General features: G+C 35.0%; 1 protein-coding gene across 1 annotated transcript in view; it reads right to left on the bottom strand.

Moving 5' to 3' along the window:
- Positions 1-644: 644 nt before the first annotated feature.
- The window catches only part of LOC121388063 (alanine--glyoxylate aminotransferase 2, mitochondrial-like), a 61470-nt gene continuing 42778 nt past the window's right edge, over positions 645-19336 (bottom strand). The window contains exons 11-14 of the mRNA XM_041519267.1: positions 15598-15746; positions 11427-11576; positions 10724-10822; positions 645-6456 (exon numbers count right to left, since the gene is read on the bottom strand). Coding sequence (XP_041375201.1) covers positions 6352-6456; positions 10724-10822; positions 11427-11576; positions 15598-15746 — 503 coding nt within the window. The 3' untranslated portion in view covers positions 645-6351. The remainder of the gene's footprint in view (positions 6457-10723; positions 10823-11426; positions 11577-15597; positions 15747-19336) is intronic.

The raw sequence follows: 19336 nt of genomic DNA, 5'->3' as shown, positions 1-19336 counted from the left end.
CATTATCAGTCTATATGATGCATCAACATTATAATATAATAATACAAGAGTGGCTAAGCCATAATGGCTAATATATAGTGGATAAAATAATTAATTAATTTGCCATTATAGACAGCTGGATGTTATACATTTCTAATTTTTAATGTAGAAGTAAAATTCTTGGCATAAGTAAACAACAACAAAAAAGGAGCATAAAATTTAAGGATCTGGTTTTTTACAATCCGAACAATGATTTGCATACATTTTATTCAGCCATCCAAAATCTCAACACACAATCATTGATAAATTGTGTCTTACAAGATGAAATGGCCAAACAGCATTTTTTTATTTTTAAAAAGGGCATAACTGTAAGAGACAAAAATAATATTATCAAGATATATTTTTTTTGGTCATAAAAGCAATCAAAACACGGCTGCAATTTTTAAGATGTTATCAACTAACAGAGACTTAACGATTGTAATTACATATCAAATATATTTTTCTGCATAAAATATTAGTGGCTGTATATTAAACATGTTTCCGATCGTACTAGGTTCAAATTCATTTTATTTCCTAAAATATAATTTTTTCGTACATATGAAATTATTTTAAGACAAAATCCAGTTTGGGCTTCTTACAAATGTTAAGATGACCAGAAACACATTGAATATACAGATACTGATATTCTAAACAAGAAAATATATTTAATATGTAAATTTAATCGTAGAAATATTTTATTAGTTGGAAACATCTTACAATGCAGCAAACTCAGGAATGTCCCTTTAACCGCTTACTTCCAAGCAATGTTCAGATTGTCATTAACCCCAACATTATCTATGAACAGATTTTTACAAAGAAAAGAACAAATAAATCTTGTATATAAGGTATTCTTTTGTTCTAAAATTGGAGTATTGGTTTTTTTTAAATATACATGTACCCAGTAAATAAATATATACAGATTTAAAATAAAAATCATACTTGTTGAGCTGTGTAAAAGAACTGAGCACATAATACTTAGACGGGAAATACCAGTTTGGTAAATTAATATTGTGACCCAAGTCAGTACCTCACTGGTACATGTATATCTACAGAGGTGTTGGAATATGACAGCAACTGATGGGGCCACTGATATATTAAGTTTGCCTTTTAACATGAGACTAATGTACTATCTTCAGAGTTGATGGGGGATGGGTGGGGTGGCAGTGCCCTGCCTGCCTCCCTCTTTCATGCCTCTGATTTGGCCATATATCAAGTGACCTATTTAAATTTATTAATATGGCAAAAAAAAAAAAAAGTAATAGAAGTTGGGCATTACCATGTAAAACTATGGTGGCTTACATGTTATGCACTGGATGGTCAACAAATAAATTAATACACATTTATAATGAAGTGCTATACATTTTTATTTAAGGTGAGTATATGAAGTATACGTCTCAACTAAACACCCAACTGCCCATGACATTTTATAAATACATTCAATAACCATACGCTCTTTAGAACATATTATGTAGTTACTGGGCAGCAAAAGTTTTTTTTCAGCTTGCTTGCATACATGTATGTGCCATCTCACAAATTGCTCAATTGTGGTTCCTGCCAAATTATCTATTACAGTTATTAATAGAATTTTTTGTTTACTGGAGAATCTTTAAAGGACAACTGATGGATTTGGATGTGTTGAGTTGAGGCAAACTTTCCTTAGTGACAAGTTTTCTGTCTTTGTGCAATTCATCTTCTTCTATCTAGCCACCAACAGTCAACTTAAAATATTTTGTACATTTGTCTACTTCACACATAATAAGACAGGAATCTACTTGTACTGAACACAGCTGATTAACACCACCATAACACATTGATTTATTAATCATCAGCTATTGGATGTCAAACATTTAGTAATTTTGACATATAGTCTTAGAGAGGAAACCTGCTACATTTTTTTCATTAGTAGCAAGGGATATTTTATATTCCACAGACAGGATAGCACATAGCCTTTAATAAACAATTGTGGTGTACTGGCTGGAACGAGAAATATCCCAATGGGCCACTGACAGGGATCGGTCCTAGGTATACAAGACATGCAATCACATTATAATTTTGAATTATTCATGTCATTCTATTAACTCACTTTATGTACATCATGAGAACTAAATATTGCTTGTCTGGGCACTGTTCCACAACGCGATCTTAGCCCTAAGATCAATTTAAGTGCATAGGGTAGCTATGCGCTTAAGGTAATCTTAGGACTAAGATCGCTTCGTGGAAAGTTACCTGGACATTTTGTTGTTTATTATGGCAAGAAAAAAATGCAACTTGAGTATACCCATGTGACTTTACATTAAATGGCAATAAATGTTCCTGAAATTCATAAATGTTCTGGCCATGACTGTATTGGCAAGTAAAAAATGTAATAACAATAAATGAGACATTCCCATATACAAAATGTATATGTAGATTCAACTAAAAAGTACTATAATTTTGCTCTTATAGAAAGCAGCTAATGCTGTATTGTGTAATGGCAAGAAAGAAACTAAACATAGATATTCCCATGTATTTCAAAATAACTACTGTATTAATGCTATTAGTGGCACCCCCCCACCCCCAAAAAAAACCCCACCCCAGCAAAGCCTTACTATTTTTACTTTATTATGGGTATTTATTTGTAAATGTATTGGCAAGAAAAGGTAACATTAGAACTTGTCTATCATTTGTTTAGTTAAAGCCAGTAATTTTAAATAGATTTTAGTTTTTGATGTCAACATAATATATAATAGAATTAATTAATATACAGGGGTAGAAATTGGGCTGACATTTCTTGCAAGGTATTTTGTCCAATTAAGCTACAAATTCTGCCGGCCTGAATCAAAACCTCCCAGGCCAAACATTAATAATTCAAACTAATGCGGGAATATAAATGTAAAATAATCCCCCGATATAATTTTTAAATCACCACCAAACATAACTGAGGTAAGCCAGCTTTGATTGTACAATATCAATATGACATCTATAGGCTGAATTTACAATCATTATTAAAAAATAATAAACACAGGTGTTTAAGAATTATAAAATTAAATGTATGTAGCTACATGTGTATAAGGCAAGAACAAAGGCTTTGCAAATTCAAATAATCTTTGCCTGGTCAATATTTATAGCTTGAAATTGTGACTTGCCAATATTTATAGCTTGAAACTGCAAATGGTCAATACATATACAGGCAATTGGAGAATAGTTATAGCATTTAATGCAATCGTTCCACATTTAAAACAGGGTTCGACAAATCGCTACCCCTCGGTCTCGGCTAGTGGATTTTTGGTCTGGGCCAGTGGAAATGATCAACTGTATTACCGGGTAAGTACTATAATACATAGGGCACTAGTCAAAGCTTCTGTGAGGGCTAGTGATTTTCTCAAACATTTGTCAAACACGGTTTATAATTTGAGACTGAATAACAAGCTGGCTGGTTGAAACCACTACTGAAACAGAAAGCAAATATAATTCGAGGACAAAGTCACACACTGTATAAACACAGACATTAAGGCACTTATCAATTAATCATAATGGGTGGACGGTTTTAAAAAATATATAATATATATATATATATATATATATAAATCAGGTATGGATCTAAAAGTTTGTTAAAATCAAAACAAGAAAATACCCCAAAATACTTAATGACAACCATTCATAGTAAAAAGAATTGTAAAACTACAATACTCAAGGGACAAAAACTTCTACTAAACAAGATTTAAGTTAATAGTTAAATCAACATGAATAACAATAATTAAAGCTAAAATAAATTGTTGTTCTTATTTCATCATGACTTCTTCAAATAACACTTATATACTATATCCCAAGTAGAAGTGGGCCTCATAAACTGTCAAACTTGTGCCCGATTCTTTTGTTCTTTGTACAATAAAACATTTTTTCAATCAAACCCAAGAGAATACTTCTTCTTCTTATAAAGTATGTCCATACAACAAGTGCAAAACTAAAATTAAAAACAGAATAATTTTTTAATATACATAATAACTTCAGACACTTGCGAGTAAACATGAAAATAGAAAAGTTGTTTAAAATGAAATGTATTGGACACTGAAGCAGTAAGTGGCTTTGTCAGAGAAAGACCACTATCCAAATAACTTATCTTTTGTTTGGTGTTTAAAATATAATAATAATTGTTTTTTAATCTACATGTGAGATAACCGATTAAGGATGTTTGTTATTTTATTTTTAATTTTTTTTCTTTGTTGTTTTTTTGTTTTTGGGTTGTCTTTTGTGGTTTAATAATGGTTTTGTTAAACTGCTAATTTTAATAAAGCAAGCCCTTGAAATTCAATTAACTTAATGGCAATATTGTAGAAATGATAACTGAAAAAAAGAAGAAGTTTTTGTTTAACAACACCCTTCAGCATACTGATTAAGTAATCACTGGCTATTGAATGTCAAACATTTGGTAATTCTGATGGAGAATAAGAAGAAACTCGCTATATTTTTCCATTAGCAGCAAGATATCTTTTATATGTACTTTCCCACAGACACACAACAGCACATACCACAGCCTTTGATATACCAGTAGTGGGTAACTGGTTGTGACTGAAAAATGATAATAAAGTAAATATTTAACAATGATAAAAATGCCTCCACCAATCTATTCTGTAACAGATGATTGCCACAGAATATGTCAAGGACAGTGATATTTTACCAGATTCTCAAACTGTAAATTTATTAAACTATTTGCAGAATATTTTAAAAAGCTAACACAAGATAAATGTAAATCTATCATTTATGAACCTCTCCGATAACTTCTGTCATAGTGGAATACACAGTGAAACCCCTCAAAACTTCCAGACCCTCGGTAAACTGGAATTCCCTCAAAACCAGATGTTCTGTTTACAAATATCAGTACAACTGAACTTCTTTAAACAGGACACCCTTTAAAACCAGACTCTTTACTTGGTCCCATTGGTGTCCAGTTTGGAGGAGTTTCACTGTGCAAAGAATGAAATTATGAATGCCAATTTAAACAATCAACAAATGTTCTATATTCAACTGGACATTTAAACCATCAACAAATGTTCTATATTCAATTGGACATTTACACTATCAACAAATGTTCTATATTCAATTGGACATTTAAACTATCAACAAATGTTCTATATTCAGTTGAACAAAAAAAGTCCAGTTTGGTTTTCTCAACACTTTATGCATATTAACAAAAACAATACATATATAGTTCTTAACTGAGGCACACAACATACTTTTACCTATGAATTATACACGTATGCACCTTTTATGCACCAAAAATCATGTGAAAAACAAAAGTACAAATTATACATAACAAGATTTTTGTTAATTTTTTTTTTACGGTTTTACACAAGAATTGTACGGGGGTAAATCAGATTTGTACCTACTATCAATAAGTTTAAATAGCTGTGGTGCCTGTATCATACTGGTAGCACTTAACACATGCCCCACCCCCTAATACTACTATAGGCTTACATAGTGACACAAATAAATAAAACTTATTGCGCGAAGAATCAGTCATGTTTTATAGTAACAGTAATCTTTCCAACAATACCAATAATAAAAAAGTGAATTAATGAGTTGATCTGTGGAACCTCTGAAAACGTGGGGTCTGTAGTACTAGTCTCTACATCTGCTACGTTGACAATTCAGCACTGGCAATACTTTTAATGACACATTTTAAATGTCCGTTTATAGTATTCACTGCAGGGATTAAACTTAAAAATTTGTTAACTACAGCAATTTGTAAATGTTTTTGCCACAGGCAAAATTATTTTGAGCCTGCCTACTCAATTTTAAATATAGTCACTTCATCTGAATCAATAATTTTTAACCACTGGTAAATCTCCTGGCCGACAGCAATTCATACTGCCGTTGGTGATGTTGTTACATTCGAGCCCTGCACTGTGTTAAAAGGTCAAAACTCCTTTTTGAAAGCCCCAGTGCTATGGTATAACAAGCAGCGCGGAAATAAATTAAATCATAATGTTTAGTCTACACCAAACTGATTTGGAGAATAAAATTACAGAATGGAATTTAAAAAAAAAAATTCTTCTTCTTGTGGCTATGTTGTGCACAATACTCAAGAAAATACAGTAATTTATAAAGATTATTTGCCATATCAGGTGCCTTGTAAATATGTTAATCAATGTTACATACTGGCTCTAATGACTTATAAGATGGAAAACTACATTTATTTCTCTACGTACATTCTGACACTCTAATAATCAGTTCAGCATAAATTACTTTCCTGCATAATGTACTGTTTTTGCATAATTTTGTTAATTTGTGCATAATGTCAACTGTATTAGACTTGAGTCAGTATTTCCATCAAGGACACTTGTTCAGTCGGAATTACTGGACTTTGTTGAGGTAATCGTTAAACGCCTTTCTTATAACAGCTACAGAAAAGTCAACATCCTCTTCCGTGATGCACATTGGTGGCTTGATGCGGAAAACCTACAGAAGAAAAAACACACGCAAAGAAGACCATTAAAAATGGAATTATAACCAATAATAAAAGATTTAGAGATAAATTAAAACCTAAATAGGGCAATACCTGGAAAGAGGGCAAGGGCAAACATTAAAAAGTGCATTTTTAGTTTAACACTCTATATTACTGTTAAAAGTTCATTTTGTAGAGGCACTGATTTTCCGTTTCAGATTTTTTCCTTTTCCGTTTTTTTTCCTGTTTCAGTATTAAACAAATTCTGTTTTTGTTTCACACACACATACACCGCAATTAATTGCTGGTATAAAATAAATAAATATGCAATGAGGCAAAACATGTCAGTAGTTTGTATTTATTTTTGGTTTAAATTTAAACAAGTAACTTGTCAGGAAAGTGAACTTGCACAAATTAGAAATGTTCACCGTCAATAACAGTCTCAGGCAGAAGGAAACCGCTTCTCCACATCTCCGTTGAAGTACATCATGGACAGATACTTTGTGTTCTCCTGTGTCAGTTTTTCGCGCCGATCGTTGAGAATGTGTTTATATTGGCTGAATGATCGCTCGACATCAACACTGACAACAGGCATCCAGATAGCATTACTAGCTAGAGCTGCAAGATGAGGAAACCGGGTAGCGTTGACTTCCCAGAATGAGGGCACTGTAAATGGTGTTGGGATTTCTTCAGCTTTGAACTGGACATATATCAAGAACTCATCAAACACTGAAGCAGAGGGATTGGCCAGTTCTGGAATGACGCTGTAGTCTTTGATGTCATGCGACAGGGTTGAAAGTTGTCTGGGATCAAAGAGACGACTGGCCTTGTACAAGGAATATGCTGGATGGGAATCAATATGTTTTGACAGTTTCTCCAAAGATTTTTCAAACAACTTATTGAAACTGGTAGAAACCTTCTTCCGCTCCTGGGGATTTATCTCCATCAAGAATGCATCAGTGTTTGAACCAGAGTTGGTTTTACTGGATCCTGCTTTCAAATACAAGCGCAAGTCTTCAATAACATTGTACACCTGTGTTGCTAGTGTACTCGATGTTGCTTCCAAGCATGTTAATGATGAAATGAGTCGGTCACAATTTTCTTCTACAAAGCTAAGGTTCAGTCGTAGACTGTTGAACACATTTTTGTTTAGATGATTGCTTGTGGTCAACTCAAGGATTCTGTCCACCGCCATTGCTTCACTTTTTTCTTGTTTGAAAAATCCTTCATACAGATGCATGTGGTGTGCATGATACTTTGCCACATTGAACCCGCTATTCCATCTGGTAGAGACGGGTGCAGGAGGGAGTCGAACTTCAGCCGCCAGTAAATATTCACCTAAAAAGGTTATGTAGCGTTGTTTGCGTCCAGGTTTCTTAAAGAAAGCCGATTTTACCATCGTATTTAACTGAGAAGTGTTATCCAATACAGCACTGTGAGTGAACACTTCACCTGCCAAATTTATCACATGAGCCATGCATAAGACCTGCATAGAGTTAGGAAACACTGCAGAAAGTACATCTTTGTAAGCCTTTTTGCAGTAGGCTGCAGAATCGGTAACAACAGCAGACACGTCATTGTATTGGATCCCCATATGTCACCAACCGTATTATGGCCTGACTTAACGTGGCATGGTTGCATTTTCCCATTGTGACTACATCTATTAAATATGATGTTCCTTTGAACCCAGCGATGATATTTAATATGCTGTGATCACGACAGTCAGTGGTTTTGTCCGCTATGATACTAACTTTTTCCCCTTTCAGCTCCCTTTTGAGTGCCTGAAGGTGCTGCTCAAAAGCTTTTGGGATATACACACTGTGTAATATGTCTGCTTGAGGAAGGGCCCCACCTTGTTGACAGTGTTTTTCCAAAAACGGTTTCATTTTTTCAGTTTTCTCCAAGGGAATATCAGAAATGGTACACAGCTTAATAAAGTCAAGTATAAATTCCTCACGTTGATCTTTAGACTTAAATGAAGTTGGCACTGTAACTTGTCTCAATTTACTTTTGGTCAATAATGCGTGTTCCTTGGTGGCCACGTGCTTTTTGCTTTTAATGTGATCTTTAATTGTGTCAATTCTCAAATAATCAATACTGTGGTGACAAAATTTACACAATAAAAGTGATCCGTCTGAATACATATCTTCTGGAAATTGTGCCACTCTTGCATCTTATCTTTTGAACGGGCAAAGTGCGACATCGTTTGGCAGAAAGCATTTTGTAATTTTTAGAAAACACAGGAATTTAACTTGTGAATACGCCACGACACAGACTTCGAACATTTTCGGTTTTCTTTACGATATGATTGGGAAAATAATTACAAACGATCACACTATAAACCACTTCCCTTGTATAATTTATTTTGAACAAAGCCTGGCATACAATATGCAATTACTGCATTCCTTTGTGAGATCGGAAATATGGCAATGCCGAAAATTTTAAAAATTAATAATCAAACATAACATAATATATCTTTCACTTGAGTAAATATCGGACAATTTTAGCTCACAATGTTCGGTTTTTCCCGTTAAATCACCGGGAATAAGCGAAGAAAACACGACTGGTAAAACGTCTAGATACTCTACATTAAACATTTGGCATAACATACAAAGGTACTAGTGTCGTAGCGTAGCACAGGCAGATGTCGGTGTCCATAGTTTCTAGTTCGAAAAATTAATTTTAATTAATCAAATGCGCTATTTAAAGTTAAACAATGTTTTGGAAAAAAATCGGGAATTCCGTTTCAGATAGGTATTTCCGCAATTCCGCGATCGCGGAAAATCAGTGCCTCTAATTTTGTTTATTGGATGTCAAACATTTGGTAATTTCAACAGATATATATATATAGAGAGGAAACCTGCTAAATTTTTTCCATTAGTAGCAAGGGATCTTTTTAAATGCACCATTCCATACGGGACAGCACATACCATGGCCTTTGATATACCAGTCATAGTGCAATAGTCCAATGGGTCCACCGACAGGGATCATGCATCAGATGAGTGCTTTAACACTAGGCTACGTCCTGCACTTCTATTACTGTGCCCTGATCCTTTTTGAACTGCCACCACACTTATTTTAGACTAGGTACTGCCCTGTAGAACTCCAATATTTCAATGTTTTGACTTATAGAATAATAATAAAATTCTTGTAAATAACATATGCTATCTGTAGGCCTAGTTATCTTGGAATTTATCAAATTAATACAACATAATAACATTGCTGGCTCACACTTTCAATTTTTGGGGTTGATTTTTTTTACACTGTCTTCTCCAAATTATGATCTTCACCTGGGCCTAAATGACATCAGATATCATCATCACAAAATGCTAACAAGAAATCTTTTCAGTTTGTCCTGCAACATAGACCTGTTTCAATACTTGCTGTTCTGTTAAGACTCCTCTGACTTTAGTTGACTGACCTGTCCACTCCATCACATAGCTGTCTCCACTTTATCCATGGCTCACTTTTGGATAGTTCACTGCACCTACCTAGATTCTTTCTTGTCTCTGGTTCTAATAAAACTGGCCTATTCCATGGCACTGTTTAATGATCACTGGTAGGATTGGAGGATATTAGAGTTAACCACTGTCTCAACCTTATCCATGGCTCACTTTTGTATACTTTACTGAACGTACTTCAATTCTTTCTGGTCTCCGCTTCGAATAAAGCTGGTCTATCCCATGGCACTACCTAATGATCACCAAAAGTATAGGAGTATATCCGGTTCTAGAATCAATACCTGTCTCAAATTTATCCACAGTTCTCATCTGTACTTCCAATGCACATACCTGGATTCAATGGACTCATTCTTGTCTTTATTGTGTGCCTATCCCATGGCACTACCTAATGATGGAAGAATGTTAGATGCTCAAATGAATCACTAAACACTCATTTTAGAGACGAGCAAATGTCATGGCAAGCCTCTGAATTCCACAGAAACTATTGTTTCTAGTAGCATGTTAGGTAAATCATGGAACTGAAAATCCATTACTCATTACCATGTAACATAATCCACCATTACCAAACAGAGTTTCAGATGGGTTCTGATCATCTCTGGGCAGGGAACCGAAAAAAGGATTTACCATATAATTTTAAATCCTTGTTGATGAGAAAAGGACTGGAATGTTGAGTTGGATAATAGAAGTCTAAAAAAATGTTAAAAAGAAAAAGAAAGAAAGAAAGATTTAAAAGACTAGTGTTGTTAAAAATTGAACAACAAGATGGACATTAAAAGGCCAATAACGAATGGGGTCAAGGAAAGAACAAGAAAAAACTAACGTTGCCAAAGAATCCGCCTTTTCCAAGCAGAAGTCCCATGTTTTTAGTGTTCTCCCAAATTTCAGCTATTGCCGGTCCAGACATAGGCTCTTTCGATTTCTGTCAAATAAAATTGGAAGAGTTTATAAGGGGAGACAAGTTCTACAATCAAACAACTTAAACATAATTCTATTCATTTAAATCTATTAAATTTATGAATTTAAAAATACATATAATTAAATGTTCATTATTTTCATTACAATTTAAAGCCATCCGATTGGTCCAGATGTATCAATGCGAGTTTGTTAATTTTTAATTCTTACAACATCATTTTATATTGGTACTTTGTATTACAGAGCATTACTGTTCAAAAGAATTCAAATAAAATATGATTTTATTTATGTTTATAGTAATAAATATGTTTCAAATTTAATTATAATGATTATTTGTTATTTATTTTCAGAGTCATCATAGTATAAACAAAAAAATGCATGGGAAACTTGTGTGAATGGCTTTACCCAAATGGAATTATAGTAGAATCTCGTTGGGTCAAACTTGGGAGCGTCAAATACACTGCAACGCTCGACCCAAAAATGAAGACCCGAGTTACACTTACAACAATGTTAACCGAATGGTTAGGTCGAACTACCCAATGGGTCAAACACTTTCTCGAGCACCAACAAGGTTCGAGCCAACATGATTCAACTGTATTTACAAATATTACCTTATCAGTGACCATCTCCATGCCAAGCATCAGACCCTTGCCGCGTACATCGCCCACGATGTCGTACTCATCTTTCAACTGGAGCAGCTGCTTAATGAAGTATATCCCCACTCTATTGGCTTTCTCCTGTATGTGTTCTTCATCAATTACCTAAATGTCAGCAAAATCACTCAAATAACTGGTGTTCTCAAACGTACCTGTACGCAAAATGTAGTTCAGATACAATGAAAATTTTCATTTCGGCAAAACATTAAGTTATATATTATAACAGTTAAACTACAGTAGAATAGGCAGCAAAAAGAACTGAACCCATTCAATGAAATGAGGTGTGGATCATCTACAAATAGTTTAAGTTTGTTTTGTTTAACAAGACCACTAGATAACATTGATTTAATAATCAAAGCTGATTTCGGATGTTAAACATTTTATCCTGCTACACAACTGATCATTTGGTCTTATACTGCAACCGAGCCGATTATTTGATCTTATACTGCTACAAAACAGATTATTTGATCTTATACTGCTACAAAACAGGTTATTTGATCTTATACTGCAACAGAACCGATTATTGGATCTTATACTGCAACAGAACCGATTATTGGATCTTATACTGCAACAGAACCGATTATTTGATCTTATACTGCTACAGAACCGATTATTTGATCTTATACTGCTACAAAACAGATTATTTGATCTTATACTGCAACAGAACCGATTATTTGATCTTATACTGCAACAGAACCGATTATTTGATCTTATACTGCTATAGAACCGATTATTTGATCTTATACTGCAACAAAACAGATTATTTGATCTTATAGGGTGTATACTACCAAATCAAATCCCATAGACGACAATAGTAACATATGTGGCTAAAACTCCTACCTGCAACGTATCAACCGACATAAACGCCACGGATATAAATACTACCACCCCTTACACTTAAAGTGAATCAGAAAAAAATGGGGGTCAAGCTGCTCGTTTCTGAGATAACGGGTAGCGTCTATGACTACCCTAGTTTCGCACAAAATTCGAGTACTTTTTTTTACAGGTACCCCATACATGTTTCAAGCACAAGGCTACTTGACACATTGGTACTAGATGAAATAAAATTGCACATTTTTTTTACCCAGATGAAACTATTATTTTTTACAACCAACACACTCACATTTATAACCAATCACAGGACTTGTGGTGTTCACTTCTCTATCAAAAGTTCGGTGCACCTCGAACTTTGACCCAGCCGGAAGTTATTTGGTTTAGTACTACCTATACTGATAACATACATTTTTCAAAAAGTGTCCAGCTGTGTGTCTTTATGACAACCAGGGTCTGGTGTATTCTGACATAAACTGACAACCTCACTGAAACTGTTGTTTCTACAGTGCAACCTAATATAATGTACACCTCATAAGGCTTATATATTGCACACAGTTTTGTACAAATGCAATATGTCATATTAAACAACAAAATGTTTTAAAATAAAACTCCTGAAGATATTTACTTTCAGTTGTGTGTGTGTACTCAGGTATATATGTAGAGACAACAAAGATAGTCAGAGTACCTCTACCCCTTTAAAGCATTCCATTAAAACACATGCACTTGATTGGCCCCTACATTTTGAAGACCTTAACAGGCATATCAAAGAAATATCAGTATTAAAAAACTACACTGTCTGAAGAAGGAAACACAAACATGACTGTACCTGTATGAAGTAATGACTTAATGTCCTGTACATTAGTGTTGGGCGGAAATCCCGTATGCTGGGTGTGGGTGTCTTCAAGTTACCAGGTATGGGAATTTCAAATCCATCGGCCATGCTGATTTTCATAATGAACCATCAAAACTATTGGCAGCCACCAATATTCCTGACTATATTTTATTTATAGCCTACTGTAGTTGGAGGTTTTAATAGTTGTGATATCTGGAATAATCTTGCAGCTTTAACACATTTATTTTTGATTAATTACTGAAAAAAACTATTTTTAAATGACAAAATTACCCGAACATCTATTTTCTTGCATTATTTTCTTATCCGGATGAATACAATATGTACATTAGATGTATTCCTACAATCTGTAATCCAGCATTTTATTTAGCTAGTAACATTAGGTAATACAGCTTTAACAATAAAATAAATTATCAACTTAATCCAAGGCAGATAATCAAATCTGAAAAAAATTGGTTCTGAATCTAGTATAAACTCAAAATGCTTTTCATGAGAGCTAACTAAGTGATTATTAAAAAAAAAAAATGATCTGGAGATCTAAGTATATGTTTAACAACCTTATTGTTATGTACAAATAAGAACAGAAGGCACAATAGTGACAACAAATTTAATTATGTTTTTGGTCAAGCTTTTGTTCAAATTTACTTTAAATTTTGCATAAAACTACAAATTTGTCTAAAATATAACTTAGCACCCTATAAATATGTCAAAATGACAATAAAAATCAACTTCTTTACAAATTTGAGTTTTCAGAATTTCATACATAAAACATTAACAATGTTAATGGAAACTAAAGACATTAACCCACTATTGGCACATGCTATTTTTAATATAAAAATAAATTGCTATTAAAATCTTAGTTCAGGTTGCCTATATATAATACCATATTTAAGAGCAGTTGTATATGGCAAGTCAAATACCATGTAAAAAGAAATTATTGAAATCTTTACAGTACGAATTATAGGCCAAAACCAACTTTTCTTCAGTGATAACTTTGATTCAAACTCCATTCTGAGCCATGTACAGAGATTATTGTCAAGGTCAAGGTCATTGTGAACCTGCATGATCGAGTGATGGCTAATTAATCAACCAGTATAGTTTAATTAAATAAAATGACAAAATCATAATATTTTTTATTATGCACTGAATATGTGCTATAGGGTGTATACTACCAAATCAAATCCCATAGACGACAATAGTAACATATGTGGCTAAAACTCCTACCTGCAACGTATCAACCGACATAAACGCCACAGATATAAATACTACCACCCCTTACAATTAAAGTGAATCAGAAAAAAATGGGGGTCAAGCTGCTCGTTTCTGAGATAACGGGTAGCGTCTATGACTACCCTAGTTTCGCACAAAATTCGAGTACTTTTTTTTACAGGTACCCCATACATGTTTCAAGCACAAGGCTACTTGACACATTGGTACTAGATGAAATAAAATTGCAATTTTTTTTTACCCAGATGAAACTATTATTTTTTACAACCAACACACTCACATTTATAACCAATCACAGGACTTGTGGTGTTCACTTCTCTATCAAAAGTTCGGTGCACCTCGAACTTTGACCCAGCCGGAAGTTATTTGGTTTAGTACTACCTATACTGCTACAAAACAGATTATTTGATCTTATACTGCTACAGAACCGATTATTTGATCTTATACTGCAACAAAACAGATTATTTGGTCTTATACTGGTAGAAAACTGATTATTTGGTTTTCTACTGCTACAGAAAAGATTATTGGACTTATATGGCTGTAGAATAATTATCTGGTCATACTGCTACATAACTGATTATTTGGTCTTTACTGCAAGAGAACCAATTATTTGGTCTTATACTGCAAGAGAACCAATTATTTGGTCTTATACTGCAAGAGAACAGATTATTTGGTCTTATACTGTAAGAGAACAGATTATTTAGTCTTATACTGCAAGAGAACAGATTATTTGGTCTTATACTGCAAGAGAACCAATTATTTGGTCTTATACTGCAAGAGAACAGATTATTTGGTCTTATACTGTAAGAGAACAGATTATTTAGTCTTATACTGCAAGAGAACAGATTATTTGGTCTTATACTGCAAGAGAACAGATTATTTGGTCTTATACTGCAAGAGAACAGATTATGTGGTCTTATACTGCTACAGAGTAGATTATTTATTCTTGAAGTATAGCTGCCATTTTATACCTTTATTTTTGGGCTACCATAACATGTTGCTGCTCTACCACATTTTACATACCTGGTAGCCCATGGGCTACCATTAAAATGTAAAACAAAATTCCAACCCTGTAATATTTTGGAATTATCAAATGTTTGACATCCAATAGTTTATTATTAATAAATAAAGGTATTCAAGTGGTATCATTATTTTTAATTTTTTTTCCAAACAGAGAGACAGAGACAAACTAAAAAACATCTCATCTTGACTTACATCAATAACTGAAGACCCAACAGCACACGATAATGGGTTTCCACCAAATGTGTTGAAATGCAGGGCGTTACCCATAACTTTGGCAATTTCAGGTGTCGTTACAACAGCTCCTATTGGAAATCCATTGCCCATTCCTTTTGCCATTGTCACTAAAACAATACAATGACATAAATATATAACATATAATATAACATATACTAGTATTATCTTGTAAACAATTTAAAGTCAGATTTATTACCGGTATATGTAAGCAGACTTTTTGATGTTTGGTACATTTGACCAGCTTACTTCATATTTTGTCATGTTCTTATTTATCTAATTTACAATCAGGCATTTTCATGAAATGCAGATATTTTATATAATTATTTAGATTTGTAAAGATTATGTGTTTTTATACTTATATTCGGGCTCATATTCAATTACGGTTCAAGCACGTTGTCATGGGTACACATCATGGATTGTCATTCCATACAAGTGGTTAATTGTTAGTTGTTAGTGGTTAGTGAGAGAGAGAAGTCAGAGTAGTAGCCTTACACCTACCTACTGAGTATTTAAAATGAATTTAGACGGAAGCCGGTTCTGGTATGCGAACCCTGTATCTACAAGCCTAAAGTTCGACACCTTAAGTTCAACTCCTTAACGACTATACCACCAAAAACAAATGTGCTTATATACAAGGCAGTGTTTTCCAACCCCATAACCTGGATGGCATCCCACCATGTAGGTGTGATACATTTTTCTCTCATCCGTAAGGACAAAGCACAGACATATACCATGAAAGACAGCTTTGAAAGATATTTTTACCATGTGGGTGCAGGGCTCAAACTTAACAATTCGTCTCATGTGGCAATTTTGTGAAACTGTTCCATCGTTAAGTTCGAGCCCTGTGGGTGCACTTAACATAGGAAGTATGACTTTGTTAGTAATATATCATTTGATACTGATGTGAATTGGTGATCTGAAGACATCAGACAACAGTTTCAAATTGATATTATACCTTCATTATAGGATAGTGTAGTTTAAGTTATGATAAAATGGTCAAACATTTTAAAAAGTTACTTTTTCAGCCATGTTTGTCTGTTGGTGTAAAATAATAGTAGATGAGAGAAAAAGACTCCATCATATCTGGTCCTGTGAGACAGAAAAAGAAATCCTTGGACGTAGAAATTTCGATCCTCTGGTGTATTTTTTTTTTTATCTCACATGGCAGCATATGATGAGAGTTTTATATTCTTGCATAAATACTAAAGGAAAAGAATAAGGGATCATACCAACACTAACAGGAAAAACTAACTGCAACCAAACCCTTATCCATAGTGTTAGAAACTGAACTGTGTTACTGGCATTGAATCTCACATTACTGACATTCAATCCCGTATTACACCTTTGTATTTCATACAGACATCACAATGCTAACAGTGACTGAGATTTGGTCTAAAATACGAAGTGTTACCTTATTTCTCTCAGTATATTAGTACATTATACAGACATTACTACGCTAATAGTGACTGAGATTTGGTCTAAAATACCAAGTGTTGCCTATTTCTCTCAGTATATTAGTACTTTATACAGGCATTATGACGCTAACAGTAAGTGAGATTTGGTCTAAAATATCATGTGTTGCCTTATTTCTCTCAATATATTAGTACTTTATACAGACATTACGACGTCAATAGTGACAGATTTGGTCTAAAATACCAAGTGTTGCCTTATTTCTCTCAGTATATTAGTACTTTATACAGACATTACTATGCTAATAGTGACTGAGATTTGGTCTAAAATACCAAGTGTTGCCTTATTTCTCTCAGTATATTAGTACTTTATACAGGCATTATGATGCTAACAGTGACTGAGATGTGGTCTAAAATACCAAGAGTTCCCTTACTTCTTTCTCTCGGTTTGTCTTCCAGATTACAGGAAATTGGTTTGTCTTCCAGATACCAGGAAATACTTCTATAGGAGATAACCCCCCCACCCCACCCCAACCCAACACAGTGGACGATGCACCTGTGGCACTTTCCTGTGGTTTCAGAAAGAATGGGAGAATGATGTATTTACAATAAAAGTAAAACTATTGTTATACAGTGAAACCCCTCTAAACCAGACACTCTCGGGACCAATTAAAGTATCCAGTTTTAAGAGGTATCCAGTTTAGTGAGGTTAAGTTCTTTACTGATTTAAAAAAAAGAACAGTGAAAAATGTCCAATTACGGGAATTCCTGTTTACTGAGGGTCCGGTTTTGAGGTTTCACTGTAGTTAGTTTAATTAACATAAATTTAAAGCAGTAAAACAGACACTGCAGAAAATGAAATGAATGTTTCACAATGGCGACGCCCCAACCCACCAGGAAATCAGGCATGACACATGGACTTGGGAATAGAAGAACAACAATACAATAAGTACGAATCGTCCCAGAACATAACAAATACACACACTCCCTCCCCATTCCCCCAGGCATGTGTATTCCATGTTCCCAATGCTGAATTTCCGTATAATTGGAGCTTGCGTTCGTGTACGGTGCACACTCCAAATTCGACAATGGTACGACGTCAACTGACTATCGAAGATCAAGGAAGGGCTATTGCTTGGCTTCAGGATGGCAATACGCAAAGAAATGTTGCTCTGAGACTTGGTGTCAGTCAGTGTCGTTGGCCGACTGTGGCAACGGTACCAAGCAACGAATTCTGTTCGAAATCGTCCACGTTTGGGAAGACCCCGAAGCACTACAAATAGAGAGGACCGCTACATCACCAATATGGCTCTATGTCAACGCACAACCACTGCATGCCGATTACGTGACAATCTGCGGACTGCGACTGGAACTCGAGTGTCTGATCAAACCATACGCAATCATCTGAGAGCCAATAATCTACGCTGCCGTTGCCAGGCTGTTCGATCACCACTCCTACCACGTCACAGAACGGCCAGACGTCACTGGTGCATACTTCATCTGCGGTGGCAACGTGTTCAGTGGGGTCGAGTGATGTTCACTGATGAGTCCAGGTTTAGTCTCCAGTTCAACAACGGTCAGGTTCGTGTCTACAGACATCCTGGGGAGCGCTTCGCTGACGTTAACGTTAGACAACGTCACCGGTTCGGTGGTGGCAGCGTCATGGTGTGGGGCGGCATCTCTATCCACCACAGGACCCCACTCTATGTGGTGGATGGCAATCTGAATGGAATCCGCTATCTGAATGAGATTATCCGGCCGTTGGTTCTCCCAGGCCTTCAGCAGATTGGCGGCGGGGCAGTTCTGCAGGATGACAATGCCAGACCCCACTGTGCCAGGGTGGTAACGGACTTTCTCAGACAACAAGGTATCGCCAGGATGGATTGGCCAGCATATTCGCCTGACTTGGCCCCAATAGAGCACGCCTGGGATGAATTAGGCACGAGAGTTCGGGATAACCATGCCCCTCCGGCCAACCTTCATGATCTGGGTCAACTTCTTATGGCAGAGTGGCAGGCCATTCCCCAAGAGTTCTTCAGACGTCTGATCAACAGCATGAGGCAACGATGTGTCGAGTGTATTGGCGCCAGGGGTGGATTCACACACTATTAAACGAATGTTCTAATGTGTAAAATCCATGTTTGACAACCTTCAACTTTGACAGCATGTTATGTGACTTTCTTGTATACAGTGACGTTTATTTGTGGTTCTTGTAAATATGGAACAATAAATTAAATTTTTGGTGTAGTTTACATCATCAATCTAATACACTCTGAAACTTATTTGGT

Source organism: Gigantopelta aegis, chromosome 14, assembly GCF_016097555.1.
Source record: "Gigantopelta aegis isolate Gae_Host chromosome 14, Gae_host_genome, whole genome shotgun sequence".
Lineage (NCBI taxonomy): Eukaryota > Metazoa > Mollusca > Gastropoda > Neomphalida > Peltospiridae > Gigantopelta > Gigantopelta aegis.
Note: the sequence above shows the minus strand (reverse complement) of the source record. Positions and strands in the feature narration are given on the sequence as shown.